General features: G+C 47.9%; 1 protein-coding gene, 1 pseudogene and 1 gene segment (V, D, J or C); all 3 read right to left on the bottom strand.

Moving 5' to 3' along the window:
- Positions 1-299: 299 nt before the first annotated feature.
- LOC102865661 lies at positions 300-11,986 on the bottom strand. The segment is given in 4 exon segments: positions 300-325; positions 3,892-3,942; positions 10,991-11,290; positions 11,953-11,986. Coding segments are annotated over 4 exon segments (411 nt in total).
- On the bottom strand, positions 4,938-7,963 carry LOC102873905 (annotated as a pseudogene).
- A 6,061-nt stretch (positions 11,987-18,047) lies between the features above and the next one.
- The window catches only part of LOC102865261, an 18,765-nt gene continuing 8,973 nt past the window's right edge, over positions 18,048-27,839 (bottom strand). The window contains exons 3-7 of the mRNA XM_006887241.1: positions 25,247-25,520; positions 23,222-23,463; positions 19,332-19,640; positions 18,785-18,865; positions 18,048-18,463 (exon numbers count right to left, since the gene is read on the bottom strand). Of these exons, the coding sequence (XP_006887303.1) occupies positions 18,048-18,463; positions 18,785-18,865; positions 19,332-19,640; positions 23,222-23,463; positions 25,247-25,520 (1,322 nt within the window). The remainder of the gene's footprint in view (positions 18,464-18,784; positions 18,866-19,331; positions 19,641-23,221; positions 23,464-25,246; positions 25,521-27,839) is intronic.

Here is a 27,839-nt window from a genome sequence, read left to right as displayed (position 1 = left end):
CACCATTTCACAGGGTGAGGGAGGGGCTGCATTTTAGCAGATGGAACAACTAGTGTGGGTTTAGTTTGTTTTGTTTTTCTTCAATGACTCTTCTCTTTTTTGGTAAAACTACCTAACAATTAAGTATTTCTTCACTTTTAACTTCAATTTCTTCTTTTTCCTTCTATCTTAGCTAAGAAATCAAACAGCTTCGTCAAGAATAGCTTTGTTCACATTCACAAAAGCACGTTGAAACTAGATGTTGTTTATAGTTAACTCTTACGTCAAGTTCCTTCTCAGGAACAAATGTGAGGCCTTGATCAGCAATGAATGAAGACCAGGTGAGCTGTGGGAGGATAAAGAGTATCATCCACAAAGAATGCAAAAGTTTATTACAAAGACAGAGGAGGAAGAAAAAACTGAGATGGATGTTAGAAGAGATGTTAGAATATTGCACAAGGACACTGAGAAAGCAACGCAAAGGGAAGAAATCATAAAGTTAAGAAGCTGATTTCAAAGGACAGCTCAGGAAGATGAAGCAGAGTATTTAAATGCAAAGAGCTGGAGTCAGAAAATCAAAAGAGGGGAACACTGTTTATTACATGTGAGAAGGACATAGAGAAGCAGGAACATGAGAGCCTTTGCCTTCATGCGTCAGTTTATTGCAGCGGTGATGTTTTCAGGCCCGTGTGGTCTCTGAACAAGGTTCCACCCTTCTCCCCACTATGTCCGCACACATTGTTCTTCGATGCTATGGACTCAACTCCTATTTAAAAGGTCACCATGAAGACGGCTCGAAACCTTGGCCTGTCCTGCTCCGTCCCCACAGCCTCGTCTCTTCCAGCCCACTACTGTGGTCATTGTGTCAATCCATTCATTTCCTTCTAATCTTCCTCTCTTTCACTGACTCCCAGATTTTCCAAGCATGATCTTTTCCCAAGGACTGGTGCCTTCTGATAACATGTCCAAAGTATGGAAATGGGAGTTTCCCCGTCCTTACCTGCAAGAACCACCTGATTGCGCTTCTCCAAGATGAACCTATTTGCCCCATTGGGAGTCGATGTTGTACACTTTAGAGGCAGATTCACTCATAGGTTGGCCATACAGCAGTTTTTCAGAGGTGGCTGGAGCTAGGGTTATAGTATATTCAATACTCTTGACCACCACTACAATTTGAAGACATCGATTCTGTGTTTCTTAGTCATTGTCAACTTTCACATGCATTGAAGCAATTGAGAATACAGTTTAGATGCATCTCAGCTTGCAATTAATCATTTTCCTGCTAATTTATCACATAACTTTATAATTTACACACATCCTGCAGATAATTTACCATATGCCTGTTGTTGTTGTTGTTGTTGTATGCTATCAAGTTGCTTGCCACTCATAGCAGCACCATGTACAACAGCTCTGAGTCCTGCTCTATTTTGAGCCAATTTCCTTGTCTCTTTCACACCTGCCCACATTTCCCAAGTCACTGAGTCAATCCATCACATCCAGGGTCTTCCTCTCTTTCACTGTCACTCCAGTCTTCCAAGCATGATGTTCTTCTGCAAGGACTAATCCTCAATGTGGATTGAAGCTCAACATAAAAAAAAATTCTCACCATTGGGCCAATTGGCAGCATCATGATAGATGGAGAAGAGATTGAGGTTGTTAACAACTTAAGTTTGCTTGGCTCCACAATCAATACTCTTGGTATCAACATCCAGAAAATCAGAAGACAAGTTGCATTTGGAAAATCTACTGTCAGAGATCTCTCCAGAGTATTGAAGAGCAATGATGCCAGTCTAGAGACTAAGGTGCACCTGATTCGGGCCATGGTCTTTACAATTACTTGCTGTGCATTAGACAGTTGGACAATGACTAGACTAGGGATGATAGAGAAAGAATCAATGCCTTTTGAGCTGTGGTGCTGGAGAAGAGTATTGAATATACCATGGTCTACTAAGAGAACAAATAGGTCCATCCTAGAGAGGATGAAACCAGGCTACTCCTTGGAGGCAAGGGTTCTGAAGCTCCGTTTGATCATATGCCTACTCTTCATTTAATTTTAGTACTTGAACAAGAATCTCTGAGATATATAATATTGAGTCTTTATTCTCTTTAAGATGGTAAATCGCCTTGCATATGATTCGTAGCTTCCTAAAACCCACTAGAGACTCCGTTCCAACTCAGTGACAATAAGTTTGAGTTTAGCTTTTTCTGAGTAGAGCCATCCTTCGCATATTTTTATGCCAAATGTTTGTCAGTTACATGTGTTGCTAACATCTTTACTATCTTGTGGTTTATATTATAATTTTTTTTAAAATCTTACTGGTTGTTAACATTTTCTTAAGAGGCAGAGTTGGTAATTTTTTTCCTTTTGAGGCTACAATTTTCAGTCTTTGGGATAAATCCTTTCACTGCCTAATTTAATAAAAATATTCTTCCATCTTAGTATTAGAATTTTCTAATTTTGACTTTTCATTCAAGCATTTAATTAATTCAGAGTTTATTTGGTTAGGCTGTGAGGAAGATTCTCATTCCCTCTCTTCCTGATGGATGACCACTGTCCCAAAGTGACTTCTGTATTTCGTATTCTTTTCCCATGTAACTGTAGTGACAACTCTGTCATACACCAAGTACCTGCATATTCAAGGTCATATTTTCCCGTTGAGGGTGCATGGGACACTGCATCAGGCTGTTAGTCAGAGTTCACCTGATCTGGCACCATTGTCGGTCACCTTGTCTTCCTCTCCTCGGAATCTCTGCTCCTGCAAGCACGATGGCCTTCTGTAAGGACTGCACCGTTCTGATAATGTGCTCAAGTGTGTGACACAATCTCCAGTCGTCCCTCTGAAGCAGCCTGGTTACAGTTCTTCCAACACTAATGTGTTTGCTCTTTTGAACACTGTGGTCTGTCCAGTCCTCTTCACCAGCACCACAGTTCAAAGCCAACCTCTCTCCCTTGGTCTTCCTTATCTGATGCTTGGTTCCATATGCATATGAAGCAGTTGGAAAGATCGTGGCTGAGTAAGATGCATTCTAGTGCGTTTCCCTGACCCCTGGACATAAATGCTTTCTTTTACAACATGGAGGAGGCTTGGCGGTGGGTTTGTGGTCATTTGATATTTTATGGCTAGGAATTTTACCTTTCAGACAGTAAACAGATGCCGACACATGTCTAGGAAGTTCTTACCAAACTCCAGCTTAGTCACCAACAGAAGATTCACCACCGAAGTTTCTTCTGCATTTTTTTTCCACTTTCTCATCAGGCACTGCATCATCTGGTCACTCAAAAAGAGCTGGATCGAGGCCTTCTGATAGAATTTCTTTCTTTCTTTTATAATAAATAAAATTTTTATTTTATACTGGTTTACTTACAAAGTTTGTGCACATTATTTTTCACACTGGATCTTTCCCATTTCCTTATTCACCCCTCCCTCCATCCATCACATAGTGTGACCCTATGATTACCCTCCCATGCCACTGCCCATCCTCAGCCCTCTGCTCTTCCCCTCCCTGCTCTGGATTTTCATACTTGTTCTACAATAATGGTCTTATACAGTATTTGTCCTTATGGGACTGAGTTAGTTCACTCAGCATAATGGTCTCCAGTCCTTCCCAAGTTAGGTAGTAATTTACAAAATCATTGTTCATGTGGGTTGCACAGTATTCCATCGTGTGAATGGACCATAATTTCTCAATCCATTCCATTGTGGTTGGACATTTGGATTGTTTTCATGTTCTTGTGTTGGTGTATAATGATGCTATGAATATTGGTGTATAAGTCTCTGCGCCTCAGTTCTCATTTTCTCAGGGTGTATTCCAAGCAGTGGAATAGCTGGGTTGTATGGAATTCCTACGTTCAGCTCTCTGAGGAAGCACCAAGCCACCTTCCAGAGTGGTTGTACCATTATACAATCTCACCAACAATGTATAAAAGTCCCTCTATCACTTCATCCTCTCCAACATTTATTACTTGTTGTCTGGTTAAACTTTGCCACTGCTACTGGCGTTAAGATGGTATCTCATTGTGGTTTTGATTTGCATCTCTTACTGCCAGTGATTTTGAGCATTTCTTCATGTGTCTGTTGACCATCTGAATGTCTTTTATTGTGAAAAGTCTTTACACATCTTTTCCCATTTTGTAATTGTGGGATCAGCCTTATTGTTGTCGAGGCCCTGTAGGAGTCTGTAAACTTTTGATATGAGACCCTTGTCTGAAAGGGTATTGCCAAATGTTTGTTTCCCCAGTGAATAGGTTTTCTTTTCACTCTGTTGGAAAACGTTTTTGATGCCCACGGGGATTTAGTCTTTAGAAGGTCCCATTCATTCTGATATCACTTTGTTTCTTATTGCCAACGCTGAAACACCCACTTGAACCATGTGAGGTATCCGGCTTATCTTGGATCCTCGGCCACAGCTAATGTATTTTCTGCAGCTGCTTCACTTTCCTGTGGCCCAGAGTCGTGCATATTTTTCTGCTGTGGTTGCCCAGAAGTGGCTTCCGATCATGGTCCATTAGCGACACTGTTACAGAGATACTTCAAATACTCCATCATCCAGTCCCAGAGTAGAGGACAACTTTGTGTCTTTTTAAAATTTTGTTATTTTTTTATTTTATGTCTTTTTTTTTTGTCAAAATATTGACAGTTGTTTCAATTTGTTGGATTCAAGGAGAAAGGTCTGCCAGTTTTCCCACACAAACTGTTGAAAACTGGTTGAGGAACTGGACTGTGTTTAGATATGCCACCGTTCTTTTCTGTGGAATAGCTGGCACCTTGGTCAGGTCTGTCAGTCAGGACCCCATGAGAGGAAGCCTGTCCTCATTCCTCCTCTCAGAAGGCAGGAGACCCTCCAAGACAGGGCCCGCCCAACCTGCTAAGTGCTCAACAAAACAGCACCCTCTGCGGCCCTCTGCGCCTCAGTTTTTGGGTGTTTTTTTTAAAAACAGAACAAGTCAGATGATTTTCTTAAAGACGTGCCATTTTTTCTTTAGCTTTCTGACTTTGTGCGTGTGCTTTCAGTACTTTCACAACACTTTCCTGCTCCTCAACAAGGAAGCACAATTGATCCTGTCACACTTAGCACCCCTGGAGTCACCGGGAGCTCTGCCGACATGGTTTTTTGTTTTGACAACCTCATGAGAACCTTAGAACTCATGGACCCCTCTTAGTTGGCCTGGGCACACACCACATGCAGATTTTGGTGCTCTTCCAACCTTCTTGGTATACAGGTAAACAGTTCTGTTACCAGGGGCTCAGGACAGCCTGGTTTGGTTAGAGGCTGTGTTGGAGGTCACTCTGTGATGGTAGGTCAGACGCTGGACCTTTCTGAATACCTCTACACAACGTCTCCCTGCACTTCTGTTTTTAAACTGACCTCCTCACCATTTGGAGAAGTTTTTGACAGATCTGCCTAGTGCATTTGTCTTCTTGATTTCTTTCCTCCCTTCCGATTCCCACCCCCACCTTTGTTTCTTTAAAAAAGTTTCTACTAGTTTATTTACAAAATTCGAATACATTGCATTCAAGAACAAATTCTTTCAATTTCCCTCACTCTTACCCTCATCAAATTGTACAACCGCATGATTAATCCCCCCTCCCTCTGCACATCCTCATCCCTCTGCTTCCAACCTCTCCCACCCCTCCTGGATCCTTATACTCATTCTACAATAAGGGTCTTCTACAATATTTATCCTTATGGGACTGAGTTAGTTCACTCAACATAATGCTCTCCAGTTCCTCCCAAATTAGGTAATAATTTACAAAATCATTGCTCCTGGGTGCTGCATAGTATTCCATTGTTAAATGAACCATAATTTCTCAATCCATTTGTTTGTGGTTAGGCATTTGGGCTGTTTCCATGTTCTTGCGATGGTGAATAATGCTGCTATGAACACTGGTGTACAAATCTCAGTTTGTACCTCAGTTCTCATATTCTCAGGGTATATTCCAAGTAGTGGAATAGCTGGGTCATATGGAATTTCTATGTTCAGCTTTTTGAGGAGTATCTTCTTGATTTCTTGACGGCCACTTCTTTGGCTATTGCTTGTGAATCCAAGTGAAATAAAATCGTTACAGTTTCGGTATTTTCTCTGTTTCTCATGATGTTGCCTTGTGTGCTGTTGAGCTGGAACCAAGTGATGGCTGACCCTTCAGTGGTGTCAAAGGCTGGAACTCTCCCAGAGGAGACGGCCCAGCTTTCTCTCAGGAACTGCTGGGAGGACTCAAACAGCCTATCTTTGGGTTGGCAGTACAACTCCTTACCCACCAGGCCACAAGAGCTTCTATAATCTTAATTACACAGTTCAAGAAACTTCACATATGGATTCACCCATACAACTACAGCCGGATTACGGTACAGAATGCTTTCAGCATGCTCAGAAATGCCCCTCAGTTTCCTCTTTACTATTTGACTTTATAGTCAAAGCACAGGCTCCTGGGGAGAGACTGTGAGACTCTGCTCCTGTTGGGTAGCAGGAAGGGGACGACTTCTTCAGGGAGCAGGATTCTGGGATCTGAGCAACTGTCCTTAGAGAAAGGCGCTTCTAAGCCTCTTCATGGATTTAAGACGTCAAGACTTTGAATACTTTCAGACTGCCTAGTTCACACACACCAGGGCTGCGAATTTTAATCTCTCATCCTCTGAGTCATAGGGAGACTACCGATCCTTCGTTCATCCACCCCCAGGCCAATCTCATTCTCAAAGAACACTGTTCAGGGTCCCCTTGTGAACCCCTTGCCCCAGTCCAGGGGCTTTTGACACCCTTACTCAAATACGATTGTTGTTGTTTGTTTTTTTTTGTTGTTGTTGTTGTTTTTATTTTATTAAATTTTATTAGTTTTAATGAACATTCACAGGGATTCTGGGCTTTCACTCCTTCATTACCGCACCATTCTCTCTACCCTCCTCCCCAGTTTGTTCTTCTTCCCCGCCATCCGAATGTCTATTTTAATTGTCCAATTGCCACAGTGCTTGTCAAAGTCAGTTCTGATTAATCTCCTTTGTCGGTGTGTCCTTTGCCATTCCCTATCACTCCTCCCTGAGAGAGACTTCACCCTGATTCATAAGGAAAAGGGGATGGCGTATTCTCTTAGCTACTTCCTGCTGAAAAGGGACGCTGTGGGTTTCAGGGTGAAGATCTTCTCTCACTACTCTAAAGGGCCCCTTTGGCAGTAGGAAACACATAGACTATTATGGAGATTGATTTTGGAATTTAGATGCACTGTTATTAATTGTGCTTAGCCGTACATGTTCATATCCCTGAAGATGTATCATGGGGGTGTTGCAACCTAGAAGACACAAATTTAACAAGTTATAAGTACATGAGTCAAAAATTATGGAAAAGTAAAAGAAAAGATTCTTTCATTGTTTTACAAACCCTCCCCCAGGTCCCCTCCACCATGTAGCCATCGCTCTAGACTCCTGTGATGACAGAAATACCTAGTCACATATCTCTTTTACACAGTTTTCTCCCTCCTCTGTTTCAGTGCAGTATACATTATTGAACCCATCTTACTCAGTCTCTCCCCAACCCTGAGGTTAGTCCCATTCTACAACAGTGGCATCATGTACTATTTGTCCTTTTGTGACTGGGATATTTCACTCAGCATAATGTTCTCCAGAGTCAACCATTTTGAATAATATTGCATGAGTTTCTTGTTTTTTAATGCAGCATAGTATTCCATTGTGTGAATATACCACATCTTCTCTAGCCATTCGTTTGTTGGTGGGCACTTAGGTTGTTTCCAACTCCTTGCTATTGTGAACAAAGCTGCAATAAACATGGGTGTGCATATATCTGCTTGGATGTCAACTATGGTCTCTTCAGGGTATATTCCCAAAATACGATTGTTGTTGTTGTGAGGTGTCATAGTGTCAACTATGGCTCATGGTGACCTCATGGAACGGGTCTGGACCTCACTCTGCCCCCCGTCTCTTCACGGCCCGTTGTCATGGCCACCGTTGTCATGACCACCGCCTCGATCCATCTCATTGAGCATCTTCCTCTCCTTCACTGACTGCGTCTTTCCCAGCATGAAGTCTCTCTCCATAGGCTGGATCCTTCTGAAAACATGCCCCAAAACATGTGACACAGAGTTCCACCATCCTCACCACCAGGCAGCACCCCAATGTACTTCACCCAAGGCAGACTTGTTCACTCTTTGACAGCCTGTCAACTAGTCCACGCTCTTTGCCATCATCACAATCCAAAGGCGTCTGTCCTTCTGTCCTCCTTATTCAGTGTCTGACTCTCAGATGCGCAGGAAGCAGCTGAAATGACCATGGCCTGAGGTAGGTCACTCTAGTTTTAAATGGACATTCTTGGTTTTTAGCACGTTGGAGCTTGACAGCAGATCGCTCCAAGGCAACACGTCTTTTGATTTCTTGACTTCCATTGTTTGTTACTATCATGAGTAGTGCCTGTGGATCCAAGTAAAAGAAAATAAAATCACTAACAACTTCATTCTTGCCCCCTCCCTCACCATGTTACTATTCAAGTATTAAAACCCCTTTTTATTCCTAATGCCACACCAGGGGGTGGGGGGCTTCTGGAAAAACAGCTTTGTTTTGAGTAGATTCATGTGATATATTATTGTGGTTGTTGTTATGTGCTTGTGACTCATAGCGACCCCATGTACAAGAGCCCTAAACCCTGCTCTATCCTGTGCCAGCCTCACTGTCTCTGACCTATCTCACATCTCAACCATCTTTCTCTCCATCTCTCCATCTTCCTCCACGCACGTGTTTGCCTGCTGTTTGTGAACTAGACAAACACAGAAGCCAGTTCTGTGGTCGGTGCGACGGGGCTGCTGCCACTTTAGGATCTGCTGGTGTCCCGGGAAGCCTTAATCCATCCACATTCTCATCTGTCAGCTTCTCTTCCCAGGTGAAGAGGATGTCGGGCGTTTTACAGAAAGACCCACATCACCCCCTGGTGGTCAAAGCGTCACCTTTGCCTGCTGACCCCTTTTCTGTCCTCATGTCAGTGGGAGTGGAAGCTCAGGCAGGTAAGGCAGCCTCAGACCTCGGGAGCATCATTGAGTGGGGCTGGGAAGGAGTGGGTGTCGTCTGGTGACCTGCCAGCACCCTCCACTGAATCGTCGCACCATGAATACGGCGTGGGGGTCCATATACCTCGTCTCCTCCACCTTCCCAGGCGCACTCCAGGTGGGTGTGTTCCTCCATCTCTGTCCCAGGTTCTCTGCCTTTCTCACCATCATCCTCTCATCGAGGGGTCCTGTGCACTTCCAGAGTCCGGCTGGGCTGCGTGCTGAGCTGTTTCCTCCCCCCACCCCCCATCCATCCCTGCATCCAGGACTTGAACCTCCAGCTGATTCTGGAATCCCGTCCCAGTGGCTCCTGGTCTGAAAGTCAGCCACGATCTTCCTCTGACTCGGTCTTCCTCACCCACCCAACTCTACTGGAAATCTCCCCACTGTCATCATCTCAGCGAACCTTAAGCGTGCCTGTGTTTGCTCTCCACAGGGTCACGCCTGAGTGAGCGTCACTGTGAGTTTTGGTTTCCTCCGGGAAGGGGTTTTCTGAACGGGCTTACATTTAGGGTCTTCTCACAGCTTTCTAGACCCTTAGACACGTCATGTCATTCAAGGTCTTCCTTGTTTGTGCCTCTGCCTGCTCTCCCCTCTCAGGGGCTGGTTCTGCCAGTGTTTGCTCTGTTCCTGGCCTTTTCTGTCTCCCATCCTTCAGTCAGAGCCCCTCATCCTCAGTAAAGTTCTCTGTGTCCCTCCTTCTCTTCAAGGCCAGCATCGTGACAAGAAAATGCCCAGGACTCTGGGGAAAACTAAGCCAACATATATCACATGAAGTCCATACTCATTGTAATTTAAAAGTGTCTTATGGTCTATCTGGATCAAACCTTTCCGATTATGTTGTAGAAAAAAACCAGTACCACTCCAGATGCAAAAAATTAGAAAGAGATAGTTTATTCCAGCATGCTATAGGGAAGAAGATAGAATGGGAGAATCAGACAGCTGGCAGGGCCCCTGACCACAACATCCACAAGGTTATGTTTTACAGAAAGGTTGATACAAAGTTAAACGATTGAAGTTCCATTAACATCAAGGTGATAGAGGAAAAGGGCGTGTCCATACATTTGGTTTCTTGCCTTTTTAGATAAGAAACATTTTGATATCAGCCTCACATCTCCATCTTGTCAGAGACCCAGATTATTTGAATAACACAGAAGGGGACACGCACAACAGATGTTACAAAAAGGGCCACAGAGTCAGAGGAAGTGTGTAGGCCATGGGATTTCAGAATCAACGCAATACTCAACAGCTATAGTTGCCAGAGAGCGTGCATGCTTGTTTTATACAAAAACAGTATTTTTCATGATTAACATGTGGCAGAGTCAGGACAGAAAAAAGGAAAGGGTTTCTAATTTTCAGCCTAGGGGTGTCTCCATGTCAGCGGATACAGTATAGCTTTAGAACTGAGCTGCTTGCCTGGGACTCAGGCATTGTGACCTCCACACTCCACACTCAGATACTGTATCAGACATCATCTGGCACAGACAGACAGACTCTCTCACCACACATGCAGACTCTCTCTACGTCTGTACCTGTGTACATGCACGTGCACTCTGTTTACATACACACAGTCCACACACACACTCTACACACATGCTCACACATCATCTGTATCACGCGCACACAAGCACACGTGGACACACACCTTCTCTAGATGCACATTTGGCCTTTCCATACATATATACATACACATGCACTTTGCATACACACTGTACACGTATACACACACATAGATACTATCCATACATGTACTCACAGACTTTCTCTTCTCTCTCTCCTCTCAGTCTCTCTTCAAACACACGCATGCGCACACACAGACGCACAGCTGTCTCCACACAAGCAGCACTGGTCTCCTCCCCTGTACCTTCCTCTCCCTGCCCTCACTGAGCCCGCAGCCTGAGGGAGCAGAGGGGAGACGGCAGACAGAAGTTCTTGCTTGGGGCTCCTGTGTCTGCCAGGTGCTGTGTTACTGGCCCCACAGAAGTAGAGGCTGCTGTCTTCGGCCTGGGCACTGGTCACCGTCAGGGCCGAGAAGCTGAGGTTGGGATGGCTGATGGGGAACTTGGCCTTGGAGAAGCCTTGCTCGTAGGTGGCATCGGCGCCCTGATTGGATGTTGCAATGAGGGTGAAGCCCTGTGTGGGCGGCTGCCGATACCACAGCATCGTGGTGGCCTGGACGCCCTCTGCGTGACACTGGATCTTCACCGAGGCTCCGTTCCTGCAGATGGCCCTGCTGGGGTGCTGAGAGACAGATGCCCCCAGCCCGGAGCCTGGGGCACAGAGGTGAAGGGTGAGGGGCTGCAGACCTGGCGCATGTGACCCCAGGCAGAGCCCCAACCTCAGGGAGGCCTGTGTTCGGTGACAGCTCCCAAGCCCACCCCTGACTCGGGGCCTCTCACCCTGCTTTTTGCCCCTGGGAGACAATGGTTTCCAATGCCACCCTGAGCAGCACCAGGGGCTCTGTTCTCAGCCTCTCTCTCTCTCTGTCTCTCTCTCTCAGCTGTCCACTCACTGTGACCAGCACCAGTGTCTCTGTCCCCAGGTACTGCTTCTCCTATGCTCACGCTCCCATGCCCACACTCCTCTCTCTCTCTCACACACACACACGTTCATACACACCCTGTAGCTGGCCCCTCACTGTGACCAGCACCAGCTTCTCCCATGTTCACACACACACACACACACACACACACACACACACACATAACAAGCCACAGATCCACCCACACTTATACACACCCCCACTCATGTATACTCACACAGATGCTAACACAAGCTCACACACACACCTGCCCACATACACATGTTCACACAGGCACGCACACATGCACACTCTGACACACATTCATCCACAGGCACACAGCCACTCACGCACATTCACACTACACACATGGGCACACACACACTCTGGACACGTGATGGCCGTGCGTACCAGGCCCCAGGAGCAGCAGCAGCAGCAACAGCATCGGAAACCGGCCTCTCACCACCCCTCCTCCCGGGTGACTGGCCCTGCTCTAAGCCTCTGCACCCCTAAAAACTCCTCTTGGGGTTCTCAGCTCTGCCCCCTGGTGACCTCACCAGGATGTAACCTACATCCTTCTTCAGCAATCAGAGGACCAGCTGCTGCTAAAGAGAACGCCAACCTCAACCAGCTGCTGACTCTGTAGGAGAGATGCTTAGACCATGAACTTGGAAGTGGCTCTTGGTGCTCCACTCAGGTCTCCACGGATGAGAATCAACTCTGCAACAGTGAATAACAACAACAACAACACTGCTCTGTCAGCAGGGGAGGTCTGTGTGTGCTGTGTGCATTATATCGTCCTCAGGTCTCCATAAGTGAGAATCAACTCTGCAGCAGTGAACACCAACTCCACCAACACCACCAACACCAAGACCAGCAGAAGCACCACGGCTCTCTCAGCGGGAGGGGGCTGCACTGTGTGCATTACCTCGTCCTCAGGTCTCCACCTCTGTGCCTCTGACCCCTTGTCAGACACAACTCCAAGCTGTTAACCAACCACATCCAGGTGAGCACTGGAGGTCCTCATGGGAGGCTCAGGGTTTCTCCTGACTGGTGATCGGATGAAGGGGGTGGATGGTGCAGTGGTCAAGAGCTGGGCTTCTGGCCAGCTGCTCACAGGAGAAAGAGGAGGCAGTGTGTGTCCATATGCATTTATGACCTCAGGAACTCCCTGGAGCAGCTCTGCTTAGTTCTTTAGGGTTGCTGAGAGTCAGAACCCACGCCTGAGCACTGGCTTTGGTGAGGGGACACCCTGTCATTTTCTAATGTGGAGTATACATCACGACTATCACATGATAGCTCCCCGCACAGACCAAGGGCTGCTTCCAGACACGTTCATCGAGGGCTGTCTGCTCACTGGTGTGTGAGGACTGGAGACACGCTCGGTTCTCCTCATTCTGTTGCAGTGGGTGTCACAGCTGTGCCTTGGCTAACAAATGAGCCTGAGATCTAGAGGCTTCCTTTCTACTTGGACGTGCTTGTTGCCTGTTTTGCTGGGTCATGCTGTGTATTTAGTGTCTCAGGTGCTTTCTCCAAAGCACCTCACTTTCATCCCCCCGTTCATTCTACGCAGCTATCCCAGGTGCCTGGTTGGAGTGGAGGATGCAGAAGGCACAGCCCTTTGGTGGGGGTGGCAAAGAGGGGCACCTTCCTGCACAGGGATGTGGTAGCTGCAGGGCTCTGTGCCGGAGCTGCTGGCCCAGAGACGCAACACTATCTGCTTCCCCTGCGTGACTGTCACCGTGAGAGGGAAGCTCTCCCTCCTCTCCTGAGACCTGCTGAAGCCTGCAGCCATGTCCCTTTTCTGAACGTCACTTGTGACTGGTGAGAAGTAGACCAGCCTCAGGCCCTGTGAAAGAAGCTGAATCCAGAGGAGGGGTTGATGTACAAACACAGCTGTCCCTGAAGGGCTGATGGACACTGACATCCCTGAGGGGCTGGTAGATGGACACTGCCATCTCTGAAGGGCTGATGGACACTGTTGTCCCTGGGAACTGATGGACAGGCACCTCTGTTATCCCCGAGGGGCTGCTGGATGCTGCTGTCCCTAAGCATCTGAGGACTGGACTGCCTAGTGTGCAGGGGTCCCCAAGTCCACACTCACCTGTGCCCAGGAGGCAGAGGGCTGGGCAGCAGCGGAGGACTTGGCTACCCATCATAGCACCAGGTATTTGTGGGACACCAACGCTTGTGAGGAGAGCTGGGAGGGAGAACATGCAGCTCTGGGACATCCCTGGCTGAAAGCTCAGAGTCACCAGTGGGCTAGCAGACACCAGACACCCAAGGTCACTCAAGACGGCTCCTTAACCTTTCTGGTACTCTTTTTCATTGAATCACACAGTATATTTTACTAATATTACTGTCTTTTCGTTTTAAGAAACTCCTTTAGTGTTTCATGTAAGACGTGTATCAGCAACAAATTGTCTCAGTTTGTGTTGACTGTAAATGCCTTTCTTTTTCTTTTGTTTTTGAATGATAGTTTTGCTGGGTATAAGACTTTTCACTGACAGATTTGCTTTTTTCTTTTCTTTAAGTACTTTGAATGGATCTAAACTTTCCATGTCAAACACTCCACAGCTGGACATTGGTTTCTTTGCTCCATACTCTGCCTTACCTTGTTTAATTGTTTTTGTTTATCAACTTAACTGTTGTGGGTCAGTGAGTCTATGTCCTCTCCCATGTGTGGTCTCGGATGCTGTCACTTCTCAGGTGTGACCTTGGCACAGCGCTTTCTCCTTGACCTCTCACTTCTCAGAGGACATACACTCTTGATATAATTCTGTGTCCATAACCCCTCATGTCCCAGCTGGCATGGCATAGTCCCTCTGGCCCCTGACCTCCCCAGAAGTGACAATGGGTTTTGTTGATCTCTCTTTGAGTCTCTTGAAAGAGCATTCCATCCAGGAGTAAAATGCTGAGTTGGCTCCTTGGTTTGTACTTGTTCACAGGGAACCTTCTCCTTGCTCCTGTCTGTGAACAAGCTGAGTGAGGAAGACCAGGCCCGGTGTTGCTGGCCTGATGTACCCAGGAAAGAACTCTGGGTGAAAGAAGAAAGCTCAGATATACTGGCTGTGCATACTGGACTTGTATCACAGAACTGGGCAGTCTGCCCCTCTAGGGAGAAGCTGCAGCCCTAGGCTGTGGGCAAGGAATGGGGAAAATCCATGGTTTAGATCCGTCTGCAGAACTTCTATCACTCTGAGCTGGGCAGGGAAGTGTCAAGACTCAAATGTCACAGATGTTAAGATTCAGCACATTTCCTGGGTAAATGTGTCTCCATGTGCTGTATGCTTTGAGAACATTTCCAGAGACATTAAATGGGGATATTTTTTCCCCTCCAGGAAGGTTATCACATCAGAGCAAGTCTGTGGAGTTCTCCACGCCAGCATTTTGGGAATTCTCCTCTCGGGGTGACAGTCTGTGGGCTGTGTTTGCTAACTCATGTCCTGGGCTGCATTTCCTCCACTGTCCAAGCATTTGGGCGTGCCGGAGTGGGAAGATACTGAAGGGCCTGAGGGCCTGTTTTTCATTGTTTTTGTTCAGTCTTCTAGGTCCTATAGCCCTGGCATGCCCACTTGCCGTACAGAGCTAACATGTGGTCATTGTGAAGCTGAACACTGTGACACTGATATATCAAATTTGATAATGGTTATCCATGGTGGACAGAGTTTGGTGGAGCTCCCTGATTAAAACAAGCTTGGAAGCAGAAGTGGCATCCAGTTCTGTAATAGCTTGCCTCTGAAAACCCTTTGAGTCTGGAGAAAGGACGAAAGTCACTCACACAGTGTCGAGGACTTTCATTCATGGGGTAACTATGAGTCACTTATGACTAGATGGCACTTAAAAACAACAACAACATCCAACCTTAGTCAACATGGGAACACTAGCAACTGCTCACTGGGTTTCTCTCATGTGTCTTCTAAGTATCCCCAGGCTGTCCCTATGCAGGGAGCCCTTTCAGGGTCTGGATTTATTTCTTTCTGTAACTCCTTGTTCTTTTCTTCTCTCTGCCCGTCTTCCTCACACATTCTGGCCCTCTTGGCCTCTACTAACTTGAGCTGTTGCCTCACCCACTCAGCACGTTGGCCTTGCTGTCCATGTCTGTGCTCTCTTCCTGTGTGTTCCTTATGTCCCCATCTCTGTGTATGTGTGCTTGCTTCCCTGTGTATAGAAGTTGTCCAATTATTGCCTGCTTTTCCTGAAATGCACCTGTGTTTGTTTTGTATATAGTTGTTTCATACATACCATGCTAATACTTTAGTTCTAGACAAAGGGATTCCTTTGGTTTAAGCACCCTAGACAGCTTTGTGGAAACTTTCTTAGATTGTCCTGAAGTTAATGCCCTTCTCTCTCCATCCCTTCTTTTCCTTTTCTCTTTCCTCTCATCCTCTCTCCCTCCCTCCCTCCTTCCCTTTCTCTCTCTGGCTGCATGCCCACCCTCCTTCCTGCATACCCCTCTCTCCCTCTCCTAACTCCTTCCTTTTCTCCTTCCTTGTTGACAGAAGCAGGCATTTAATAGCATTTATATCACTAAAGCACATGCTAATAATTCATAAAAATCTCTTTTGCACTACCCTTGAAATATTATTGCTCTTTTTAGTAGGCAGAGTTCAATATTTTTATGTAGGTAATCTTAAAATGGTTCAAAGTCAGGAAAGGAGTATATCAGGGATGCCTCCTGTCGCCATACCTTTTCAATCTACATGCAGAATAGATCATTTGGGAAATTGGGCTTTATGAGGAAGAATGTGGCATTAGAATTGTAGGTAGACTCATCAACAACCTACACTATGCAGATTACACAATCTTGCTTGCTGAAACTGAGGAGGACTTGAAGCACTTACTGTAGAAGGTCAAGGACTGTAGTCTTCAATATGGATTGAAGCTCAACATCAAGAAGACAAAGATTCTTACCACTGGTCCAACTTGCAGCACCATGATAGGTGGGGAAGAGATTGAGATTGTTAACAATTACAGCTTTCTTGGCTCCACAGTCAGCACTCTTGGCACCAGTAGTCAGGAAATAAAAAGATTAATTGCACTGGAAAAACCTGCTGTCAGGGGCCTCTCCATAGTACTGAAAAACAATGATGTCAATTTAGACATTAAGGTGTGCCTAATTCAGGCCAGGATCTTCACAATTACTTGCTATGCATCAAAGAGTTGGACAATGATTAAGGATGACAGTAGAAGAATTGATGCCTTCAAATTGTAGTTCTGGAGAAGAGTCTTGAGCATATCATGAACCACCAAGAAAACAAATAGGTCTGTCTTGGAGAGAGTGAGATCAAGTTTCTCCTTAGAGGTTTGGATTTTGAAGCTCCAGCTCATATACTTAGGGCATGTGGCCAGGAGAGCCCGATCCTTGGAGAAGAACATTGTGCTCAGAAGGGTGGATGGACAACGCAGGGGAAGACAATCTCAGATGAGATGGATTGACACAGTGACTGTGGCAGTGGGGTTGGTGTGTTGGAATCAGTGAGACTGGCTCAGGGCAGGGCAGGGCAGGCTTCAGAGCTGCTGTACATAGGGTTGCTATGGGTCACAGGTAACTCAACGGCACATAAAAACACAACCACAATCTTATCATTCATTCTTTATAGGCTTTGCCTGAATTCACAACCCCCTGCTCCCCAAGGGATAAACTATAACATCACATTCCCCAGTGGCTGTGCACAAAGCATTTCATTTAATAAAGAGGAAAGGAGCCTTCCCCCCTCCTGTGGCCTTCCCTGGAGTGCTCGTGTGCTTTGGGGGCACTTAGAACCCTTTCCCTCACAGATGATTCCACCAGAGGCATCTCCAAGCACATTCTCATCTCAGTCTGATCATCTATTTAGGGTTTCTATGTGGCCATTCCAACAGCTCTAACTCCATGTAAAAGCAGTTTAGTGTAGTGGGTTTTTTCTTTTGTTTGTTTGTTTGTTTTGCTGAAATTACTTCTTCTTTTAAGATCTTTGCTTGGAAGTATATTTCCAGTTTTGCTGTCTTATTACTGTGGAAGTTGCTGGGTTCTTCTGGCACATTGGATATCCTCGGAGTTGATCAAATGCTGCAGAATCAAGTTCATGTGCACTGGAGTTTAATTCTTTGCATAAATGCCCCTTATATGTCTAACTCTAGTTTAGATAAAGCAAGCTCTGGTGGCCTAGTGTGTAACAAGTTTTGCTGCCAATCTAAAGGAAGAAGGTTCGAGTCCACCAGTGGATCCATGAGAGGAAGTACAAACTCTGAAAACCCTCTGGAGGGTCAGCTGTGAGCCAGTGTCAGTGCGATGACAACAAGAGAAAGTGAGACAGTTCATGGGAAAAAATAACTTAAAAATAGGAACAGGTCTCTAAGAGGAAAGAATAAGTTAACCTTTGAAACAGTATTGTAAAGACAGAGTGAGTGGTGAAGGTGATCCTGAGAAAATACCGCACACTGAGACGCCTAACTACCAGGGTAGATGCATCTCTGCCCTCAGTGACGGGAACGGGTTTTGCAGGCTTATGGCACCGAGGAAATCATGGCAGCCATGAGCCCACTTCCTGCTGCCGCCCTACGAAGGAGGGGCCCCAGAGAGGCTCTGGGAGCTGGAGGTTGGTGGGTTTATGAGTAGAGGGAGAGCGACACTGAAGCTCTGTGTCTCTGCTGCTGGCACACAGGTACACGGCCGAGTCTCCCACGGCTGGTGAGCGGATGCTCAGCCCACAGGAGGAAGTGTTGGGCCGGCTGGGCTGGAAGTTGTCGGAGGTATCTGTTCCATTGTTGAAGGTCGTATCATAGTAGTAGAACAGCAGCTTTAGAGCTTGGCCCGGCTTCTGCTGGTACCAGTACATGGCATCATGACCCAGGTTCTGAGAACAGCTCAGAGATACCAACTTCCCCACCCTGGCAACCTGGTATTTTGGGTTCTGGGTGACCACAGCAACCATGGGACCTGCGGAGAGGAAAGGAGAACTTAGGGTCAAGGAGACTGATGTCACTGACACAAGAGAAAATCATTGGCCTGAGGACCAGTCCAGGTGCCCACGAGCCAACTCTGGCTTAGGGAGACACTGCGTGTGTCAGAGTAGAACTGGGCTCCATCCGTTTCAGTGACTCCTATTTTGGAGGTAAATTGCAAGAATGTTCTCCCAAGGTGATTCTGGGTGAACTTGAACCTGTAGTCTTTCATTTATTAGCCAAGTGTGTTAACTGCACCACCCAGGGACTTCAGGACCAACAACGAGACCCTTGGGCAGTCCTGCCCGGGACTCACCTGCCTCCAGGAGACAAAGGAGCACACAGGGAAGCATGCGGGGACCCATGGCTCTGACCTCAGGGTCTCGGCTGGATTTGCCTGTGGTGACAGAGCTGACATCACGGCGTCAGAGCCACTCCTTTCAGATCTTACGTTCAGCTCCTGCTTGTCCTTGGCGTACAGGTTCACAGCCAGTTGAGAGCAGATCTTTTTTTATTTGTCCCACGTCCATCCAGAGCTCATCACCGAGCCCCCGTTTTCTCACATTCTAGAGGATGGTCAGTGGCCTGGGGAGCCCCGAGGCTCAGTGGTTAAGAGCTAACTGGAAGGCGGGGGGTGGGGTGGGGTGGTGGTGGTGGATCCCCCCAGTCGCTGTGTGGGGGAGGTGAGGCAGTCTGCCTGTGTAAAGAGCACAGCTGTGGAAACCCTGCGGGGGTTCCACCAGTCACGTGGGTGCTGTGAATTGGGATGGACTCGATGATGATGGTTTCTGCTTGCTGTGGTGCGTGATGGGGATCACGCAAAGGCTGGCGGTGGGGACGATGTCGCTGTCAGCGGAGCTCACCCACAGGGGCTGCTGCGTCTGGGGTACTTCCCCGCATCTCCCCATTGTTCGTGTAACAGGCAATGACATTGCTCTCAAACACACAGACTTCATCGTCACCCTCAGGTGCTGGAATTTTACTGGCTGGAAATTGGCGTAGAAATTCTGGGGTACAGTTGGTTTGGCCAAAGTGGAAGTGGGGTGGTGTTGAGAGCATGCAGACTTGAGCCCCACTGGGCAGAGCAGCGATGAGGGCCTTGAAGGCCCTTGGTTTTCGGGGTGCGTGTACAGGGTCCCAGCCACCATAGAGAGTCTGCAGACACCCAGTACCTGTTTTGGAAGCAGATCACCAGCTTTCTTTAGAGTTGACTCTAGATGGATTCAAACCTCCATCCTCTCAGTCAGCAGACAAAGGCTTCACCTGCTGCACCTCCCAGGGACCCCCCTAACAGCACCCCCACAAGGCACTCCTCCAGCGAGTCTGCCTTTACAGGGATCCTTGAGAAATGCTCTACAACTCTGGGCTCTCAGTGGCACCATGATGCCGCCTTGTGGCCAGTGAGAAGATCTCTACCAGTTTCTTTCCTTAGAGGGAAACCCCTGTGCTTCACGGAGACACTGTGGGGCTTAGAAACCCTCCCACCTCCTCATTCTGACGACATGTGTACCCTCAACCATTACAGGTATGGACTGAAGTCAGTAAGTCTTCTAGCTCTTTCGTTTGATTCTTTAAATCTCCAATATTCACTGAAGGCATGTCTACCTTCACGGTTACCACAATGCATCCCTTCAAATGTTGGGGGACACAGACCAGAACACTGCCTGAAACATCCCTGATGTCCACGTCACGTACAGCTTCCTGTCATGTGGTCCCCACACCTGCCACTTCTTTTATAACAGGAACTTTCCTTTTGTTTCTTTCTGAAACATTTCCCCACAGAGGATTTACGGTGCATCCAACGGCTTATCAGCAGCCCCCCCACAGCCACTAAGACACCCGCCCTCTGGAGAAAGGGGAACTAGCTTAGTGCTGGATTACGGGTCTGGCTATCCTACTAAAAAATGGACTTAAAGAAATGTTTTCATTAAAATTGTTAAAATAATTTTTTTCATTCACATTGTGTTTCTTATGATCATTCTCATGCATTCTATCTTAAAAAAATTAATCACCATTGATCTATGCCCACCATTACCCCATCTTTTCACTCTTTTCTAATTCCTCTACTTTAAGAGCAGTTGGAAGTGAACTTATTCTATACATCTGCAACTTAAAAATAAACAGCACTGTCACCATTGTCACCGTCGTCATCAAACCTCCTCCAAAATGGAAGCAGATACGTTCTGTTCACGTTTCGTTCCACCTGGGAGACTTATCTCTCTTACTAATAACAAGGTGTGAGGAGGTGCCTGCAGGTGGAGTCTCAGTTTGATGAGATAATAACAGGAGATGGGACAAGATACTTTCTGTGATTGTCGTACGATAAATACACCCACAAACAAACCCACATCTGTGGAGCTGATTCTGACCCCTGGTGAGTCTGGGTGACGGGACAGAACTGCCCATAAGGCTCTCTTGGCTGAAATCCTTACAGACGCAGATCTCCAGGCCTTACTTCCACAGGACCTTTAGGTGGGTGCAAACGCAGCTTTGAGGTCCGCAAGTTGAGGGGTCCGGATTATCTGATGGTTGGGAGATGCTGTTGATTTCCACTATGACTTAGTCACCCTCTGAGCAACACGTCTGAGCCCTGTCCTCCCCTGGGCCAGCCTCAGCGTCTCTGACATTCTAGAGCCCACTGTCATCGTCACAGTGTCATCCATCGTGGTGAGGGTCTACCTCTCTTCCACTGACCCTCTACCTGTCCTGGCACGGTGCCCTTCTCCAAGGACTGACGCCTTCTGAAAACATGACCAAGGTATGTGGGACAAAGCTTCACCATGTACAGCCCCAGTGCTCCTTGGAGGCAAAGATGATGAAACCTTGTCTCACGTATTTTTGGCATTTTGTGAGAAGGGGCCAGTCCTTGGGAAAGGACGTCATGCTTGGAAAGGTGGAGGGTCAGTGAAGGGGAGGAAGGTCTCAGTGAGATGGACAGACAGGGTGACAGCAGGAATGAGCTCAGAAATATCAGGGATGAGGATGGCACAGGATGGGGCAGGGCCCAGGTCCGTTGTTCACTAGAAGGTGACTACAGGGGCACGAAAGTTCAACGGCACCTAGCAACAAATCCGTGTCTCCAAGGAGCGCCCTGGTTGCACTCCCTCCACGGCAGACCTACTTGTCCTTTCAGCAGTTCACGGGAGGGTCAGTGCTCTTCTCCAACACCACAACTCAAAGGCATCAATTCTACCTCAGTCTCCCTTAAGCCTTCTCCACCTTTTAGATGCATAGAAAGGAATGGAAATGTCATGGTTTGATTAGTCTACTTACCTCAACTTCACTAAAAATTAAAAAAAGTCAAGGTTCTTAAGGCTCTGGAGGTCTCACCTGACAAACTGTGGCTTGTCTCCTTTCTGATGCTATAACCATCTCTCTCCCTCATCTCTCCTGATTTCCCGTAATCCTGGTCTCTTTGCCACACTGTGAATACCCGCGAGAGCCCAAGAGCCAACTCCTCTCTCAGCCGGGCTTTCTTCCCCTGGAAAGTGTGCGCATCTCTCCCTCACGTCTTACAAGTCTTTGTTCAGAGGTCACCTTCTCACTGAATGGTCCCTGGACCCCTTATCCACACTTCCAGCGCTGCCTCCTTGCCATTCCAAGTATTCCTCTTCCCTCAGTCTGGCCTGTCTTTGTTCGAGAGGAGGTCCTGCCTGTGTATGGTGTGGGGGATGGGGAAGGAGGAGGAGGAGGTTCCTGTACAGGGTGGGGGTGATTGATCTACAGCACTGTGGCTAAGTTGCCGGCACGGAGGTCCACAGCTGAACCCCCCAGCTCTGCAGACTTGATCCTGAGGGTAGAGTCAGACCCACTGGGCATTTCAGCAGAGACCTGGCCCTTGAGCAGCTTCTGCTCTATGAGTCTGGCTTCAGAAATGAAGCAGCATCTGCCGGCCCTGCACAGAGGTCTGTCTGTTCCAGAACAGAGTGTGTGGTCTGAAATGAGCTCGCATCTCAGGGTCACTGTGTGTCCCATTTCTGCCACCACTTGTCTAGGTGTCTGGGTGACGCCAGCTGCTGTGTGCTCTGTTAGAAGCCAGAATGTGAGTAGACAATAAGAAAAGCCATTGTCATCATTACTGAGAAGATAATGTGGAACCTTAATTTTCGGATGTCCCTGTGCCCAGGAGACACAGGCGCACCCAGCAGAGGGGCCTGGTGGCCATGCAGGCAGAGGTGTCAGGTGGCTTTCCACCTGTGGGCATCAGGGACCTGGGAGCAGTCTAGCTCCCCGCCCAGCTCCACATGGTGCAGCGTAGAAGGGCGGTGACACTGTCTGTGACATCATGATGGGACCTCCTTCCTCAGATGAGCACTGTCCTGTGTGGATGAGAGGTGCCTCTGGGGCACAGAAAAAGCTGTGACTCTACCAGGGTGCAGGACGCTTTCTCCAAGGCACCAAGCATGGCACCCTCAGGTGCTGCGTCTCCCCATCCAGTGTCACAGGTGACATACCTGCCTTGGACGCATCACAGAGTAGACAGCTGCTGTGAAGTGGGCTGAGCCCCCAGGGCCTCCCAATCACAACAATAGGGACCTAGGGCTGTGATCTCAGATCCTCTAAAAACCCAAACCCACCACCATCAATTCTACATCACAGCAGCCCTGCAACGCCTGACAGAATGGCCTCACATGGTTTCCAAGGCAGTAAATATTCACAGCAGCAAATCTTTCCTCTATGGATGGACAATTCACTTAGCAGCCAATGAAAAATAAACAACACCCCAGACAAACAAAACAACCCTCAAACTCACTGCTGTTGGTCAACGCATGACCCATGGAAGCTGCAAATCCTGACAGGAAACGTCCATCCTTCTCCGTGAAACGTCCATCCTTCTCTGTGAAACGTCCATCCTTTTCTGTGAAACGTCCATCCTTCTCCGTGAAACGTCCATCCTTCTCCGTGAAACGTCCATCCTTCTCCGTGAAACGTCCATCCTTCTCCGTGAAACGTCCATCCTTCTCCGTGCAGCGTCCATCCTTCTCCGTGCAGCGTCTGGTGGGTGCAGACGGCTCAGGGTTAGCTCGCTGTCACTTCACACGTCACACCACCACTGTTCCTATAACCCCCTGGAACCTGAGTGCACCACTGTCCTGAATCCATTTGTACAACGAGGGAAGAAGTCTTAAGTCTTGTCTTCTCCGGAGAAGAGGACTGAACGTTCTATGGGCTGGCAAGAGAACTAACAGGTCTGTCGTGAAGCGGTTGAAGCCAAGCTGTTCCTTGGAAGATTTTGAGGCTCCATCTCACATACTTTGGGGATATTATCAGGAGGGACCAGTCCTTGGAGAAGAACACCATGCTTGGAAGGGTGGCGGGACAGTGACCATGCTTGGAAGGGTGGAGGGGCAGCGCAGGAGAGAAAGACCCCAAATGAGACGGATTGATAAAATAACTGGGGAAATGAGGGTAGGTGTGTCAGAGACGTGAGATTGTCTCAGGATAGAGCAGCGTTCGGAGCTTGGTGCATGGAGTCCCTGTGAGCTGTAGTCAGCTTGACGGCACATAACAATAACAATCCACAATGACAATATTCTACACCTTATTTTGGGAGTTGTGAGTGGAGTATGAAAAACTCGAGAGAAGCCTTCTAAGATGCAGTTATTGTCTCTACCTGCCCTGAGGAAAGAGGAGTGAAGGAATTAGACTAACAGACCATGTAAACGTCAGTCTCCAAGATCCTGGGACCAGAAGAAATAGGTGGTGGCGGCTTCCCCTACTGACTATTATTAAAGGATCACAACAGAGGGTCCTGGATGCTGATGTGAGGGGCCACTGAGCTGAGTACAACCCCTAGGGTGCCAACAGCAGATCTAAACCTGTTTGATCCTGTGCCAACCTCACAATCTGCTGTCCTCCAGCCCATTGCTGTAGTCACCAGTCTAGAATCTTTCACTCAACTTTCCCTCTCAGCTCTCTGCTCTTCCAAGTGTGATGTCCTTCTCCAGGGACTTCACAAAGGATCAAATACTGTGAGGGAGAGCGGAGGCCAGCAGTGATGGGGACGGCGGAGGTCCTAGTGTGGAATGGTCAGAGCGGAGGGCAGCAGAGATGGGGACAGCGGAGGTCCTAGTATGAAATGATCAGAGCGGAGGCCAGCAGTGCAGAGATAGAGACGGTGGATGTCCTTCTGTGGAATGAGGTGATGAGTGGGAGCGGAGGCCAGCAGTGCAGGGATGAGGATGGCGTGATCAGAAGAGGCTCATAAGGAGATGAGATCAGATACTCCAGGTGTTAAGGATGCAGTGTACGGACACCTTGGGGAAGAACATGACAGTTAGAGCAAAGGCCCGAGGCAGGCGGGCATCTGGAATCTTTGTGGAAGACCTGAAGGCCATCGTGGCTGAGGCAGAAGACGCACAGGAAGGCTTGTGGGGAGTGGCAGTTATAGCTGGGCGTGAGAGGAGTGGGTGCAAGGGCTGGGCGATCTGAAGATACTGAACTTGTCCACAGCCTGTTCCCCACGGGAATGGTAACAGGAGGACAGTCAAAGAGCAAACCCCCAGTGCAGGTGATTAGTCCTTGTTTTCACACCTGGCAACTTTGGAATCCACAGCTACCCCTGGAGACATTAGCGGGGAAACCATAAACCCATCACATACACTGGCCCTTCCCCTGAAGGTGAGGCTTTGTGCATGTCCCCATCGACGTGCTGCTCATGGGAGGGGCTGAGACCCCTGACAGTGCAGGGTGGGGTGTGGAGGGGAACCACCCAGGTTTCTGCACAGGAAGGAGGTGACAACGCTGCACTGTGGCTAGGCTGCTGGCACAGAGGTACACAGCTGTGTCCCCCGGCTCCGCAGACTTGATCTTCAGGGTGGAGGATGTCGCGTTAGGCATCTCAGCAGAGAATCTGTCCTTGAGGCTCTCTGTCTGCTCAATGACAGCCTGGTTCTGGAAGACACTCAGCAACTCCAGCCCCTGGCCCGAGGTCTGTCTGTACCAGAAGAGGGCATTGTGGCCAGAAATGGGTTTGCAGTGCAGAGACACCGGGCGTCCTATCTCTGCCACCTTGTGCCTGGGTGTCTGCGTGACTCCAGCATCCGTGTGCTCTGTAGAAGACAGAATTTGGGGGCAGAATGAGGAAAGTGTGCAGAATCAGATAGAAAGTCTGGACACGAAGATGGTGAGTGTTCTATGGACTCACGGGCAGCTAGGAACAGGGCCACATAGCAGAGCAGGTGGGCTGACCAGCCAGGGTCCTTATAAGCAGGCACAGAGAAGGACATGGGGGTCATTTGTCCCCAGGAGATGCAAAGGTAAAGGACATCACTATATCCAGAGCAGGAGGCCACCCTGGTGGGTGGTACAGAGGGCGGAGACCTGTTGTGATTGGTCCCAGACAGCCATGACGTCACTGGCTCAGTGAGTCCTCAGCACCATCTCAACAGCGTCCAAGACCCTGCCTGCGGTTTCCAGGAAGGTGCCATTGGCACCTGGATCACCAAACATTTGAATGTGACACTACTGTCTTACTGCGTTCTGCTTTCTCCATGGATGATCTCACCCGTCTCTCTGCCATGGTTCCACAGTTCCATGTTTCTTTGCGTGCGTGCGTCCACTGCATTGTTGGGGGTTCAGGGGGAGGCAAGGTCCCCTGAGACCTGGACAGAATAACAACCTTCTTGGCTAGAAACACTCCTTCCTGAGTTATCTGTCCTTGAGCTGTGAGAAACCCTCAGCCTACACTCCAGGGTCCCCCACGTGAGACAAGCAGGGGGCTAGTGACCTGTGCCTGAAGATTTGTAAACAAAATGCTCTGGAGTAGATTTAAGCATCGCTTCTCGCCTGGAAAACATAGTGTGTTTCAATGGTTAACATCAAGACTTTCCTGCTGAAGGGGCCTTGTTGAACCACAAACCTACTTCCTCTCACAATAGATAGGAGAGAGCTAAGACCTTGTAGTAACAGGTCTTTCTCGTCCACATGTGAATAATATCCCATCACTAACAGCATTGTACCTCAAGATAGACCTTGAAATGGTCTATGAATGCAACCAACTATATAACTATGAATGCATTCCCAGTACAGTAAATCATGTGACTGTCTCAAAATGTCCAATGCCAGTTCATGAATGCTCAGCGAGGATGTCAATGTCTAGGCATTCTATTTCATTTTGGACAACTTCCAATTTTCCTAGATTCATACTTTGTACCTTCACGTTTGTGGCTGTTTCTTCCCACTTTTTAGTGATTCTCAACATGAGCTCTACCTCTATACCATGGCCACCTGTATTTCTCATTGCTCAAAAGGTTTCATCAACACCCTGTGTTATGCAGATGACACAACAAAATGCTTGACTTAGAAGATCAAAGACTGCAGACTTCAATATAGGTTACATCTCAACATCAAGAAGATAAAAATCCTCACCACTGGGCCAACAGGCAACATCATGATAGATGGAGAACAGACTGAACTAGCCAACAGTATCATCATACTTGGATCCACAGTCAACATGCTTGACACCAGCAGTTAAGGTAGGTTACATTAGGAAAGTCTGTTGTCAAAGGACTCTCCACAGTACCGGGCAGCAATGATGTCAGTTTAAACACTGAAGTGTGTCTGGTTCAGGCTTTCCAATCACTTGCTATGTGTCTGAGGTCTGGACAGTGAATGAGGATGGCAGAAGAACTGATGCCTTTGTGTGGTGCCGCTGGAGGAGAATGCAGAACACTGCACGATTGCTAGAAGAACCAACAGATATGTCTTGGGAAAGTGCAGCTCGGCTGCCCCTTAGAGGGAAGGATGGTGACGCTTCCTCTCACGTGATTTTGGTATGTTGCTAGGAGAGGCTATTTCTTGGCAAGAGGTCACGCTCGGACACTGTGCTTAGAAAGGTGGAGGGTCAATGACAGAGAAAAACTTTCAAAGAGATGAACTGACGCAACGACTGCAGCAAAGGTCTCAAGTGTGTGGAGATGATGAGGATGGCGCAGGATAGGACAGAGTTCAGCTCTGTTGGTCATAGGGTCACCATGAGTCATACACAACTCTACGACACCTAACACCAACAACTTAGGCTGGCCAATTAAGTTCTCGTTAATGGAGGAGAACAGCCTGGGTCGCTGTATGTGTTGTTGATGCAGGGTGGACGGCTGAATCCCTGAGCCCGGCTGCATATGCGCACTGTGAGAAGCCAACGTTGTGCAGGCTGGCTTCTGTCAACGGAGGGTCTAAGTCTCTTGTGGCTTCAGTTGGGCTCAGAATATAAAAAGTGGCAAGAAGCTGTCCTGCAATCCTGAAGGCATGCACTTCGAGGCCACCGGTTGCTCCACGGGAGAAGGATGGGCCATTCTTTTCATGTGATTCCATGCCTTTAAAAACCCACCGGGGAGGGGGCGTGTGAGCTACAGCTCAGTTCTGACTCTGTG

This window comes from Elephantulus edwardii, unplaced genomic scaffold (assembly GCF_000299155.1).
Source record: "Elephantulus edwardii isolate Elephantulus edwardi_28Jun2011 unplaced genomic scaffold, EleEdw1.0 scaffold00055, whole genome shotgun sequence".
Taxonomy (NCBI): Eukaryota; Metazoa; Chordata; class Mammalia; order Macroscelidea; family Macroscelididae; genus Elephantulus; species Elephantulus edwardii.
Note: the sequence above shows the minus strand (reverse complement) of the source record. Positions and strands in the feature narration are given on the sequence as shown.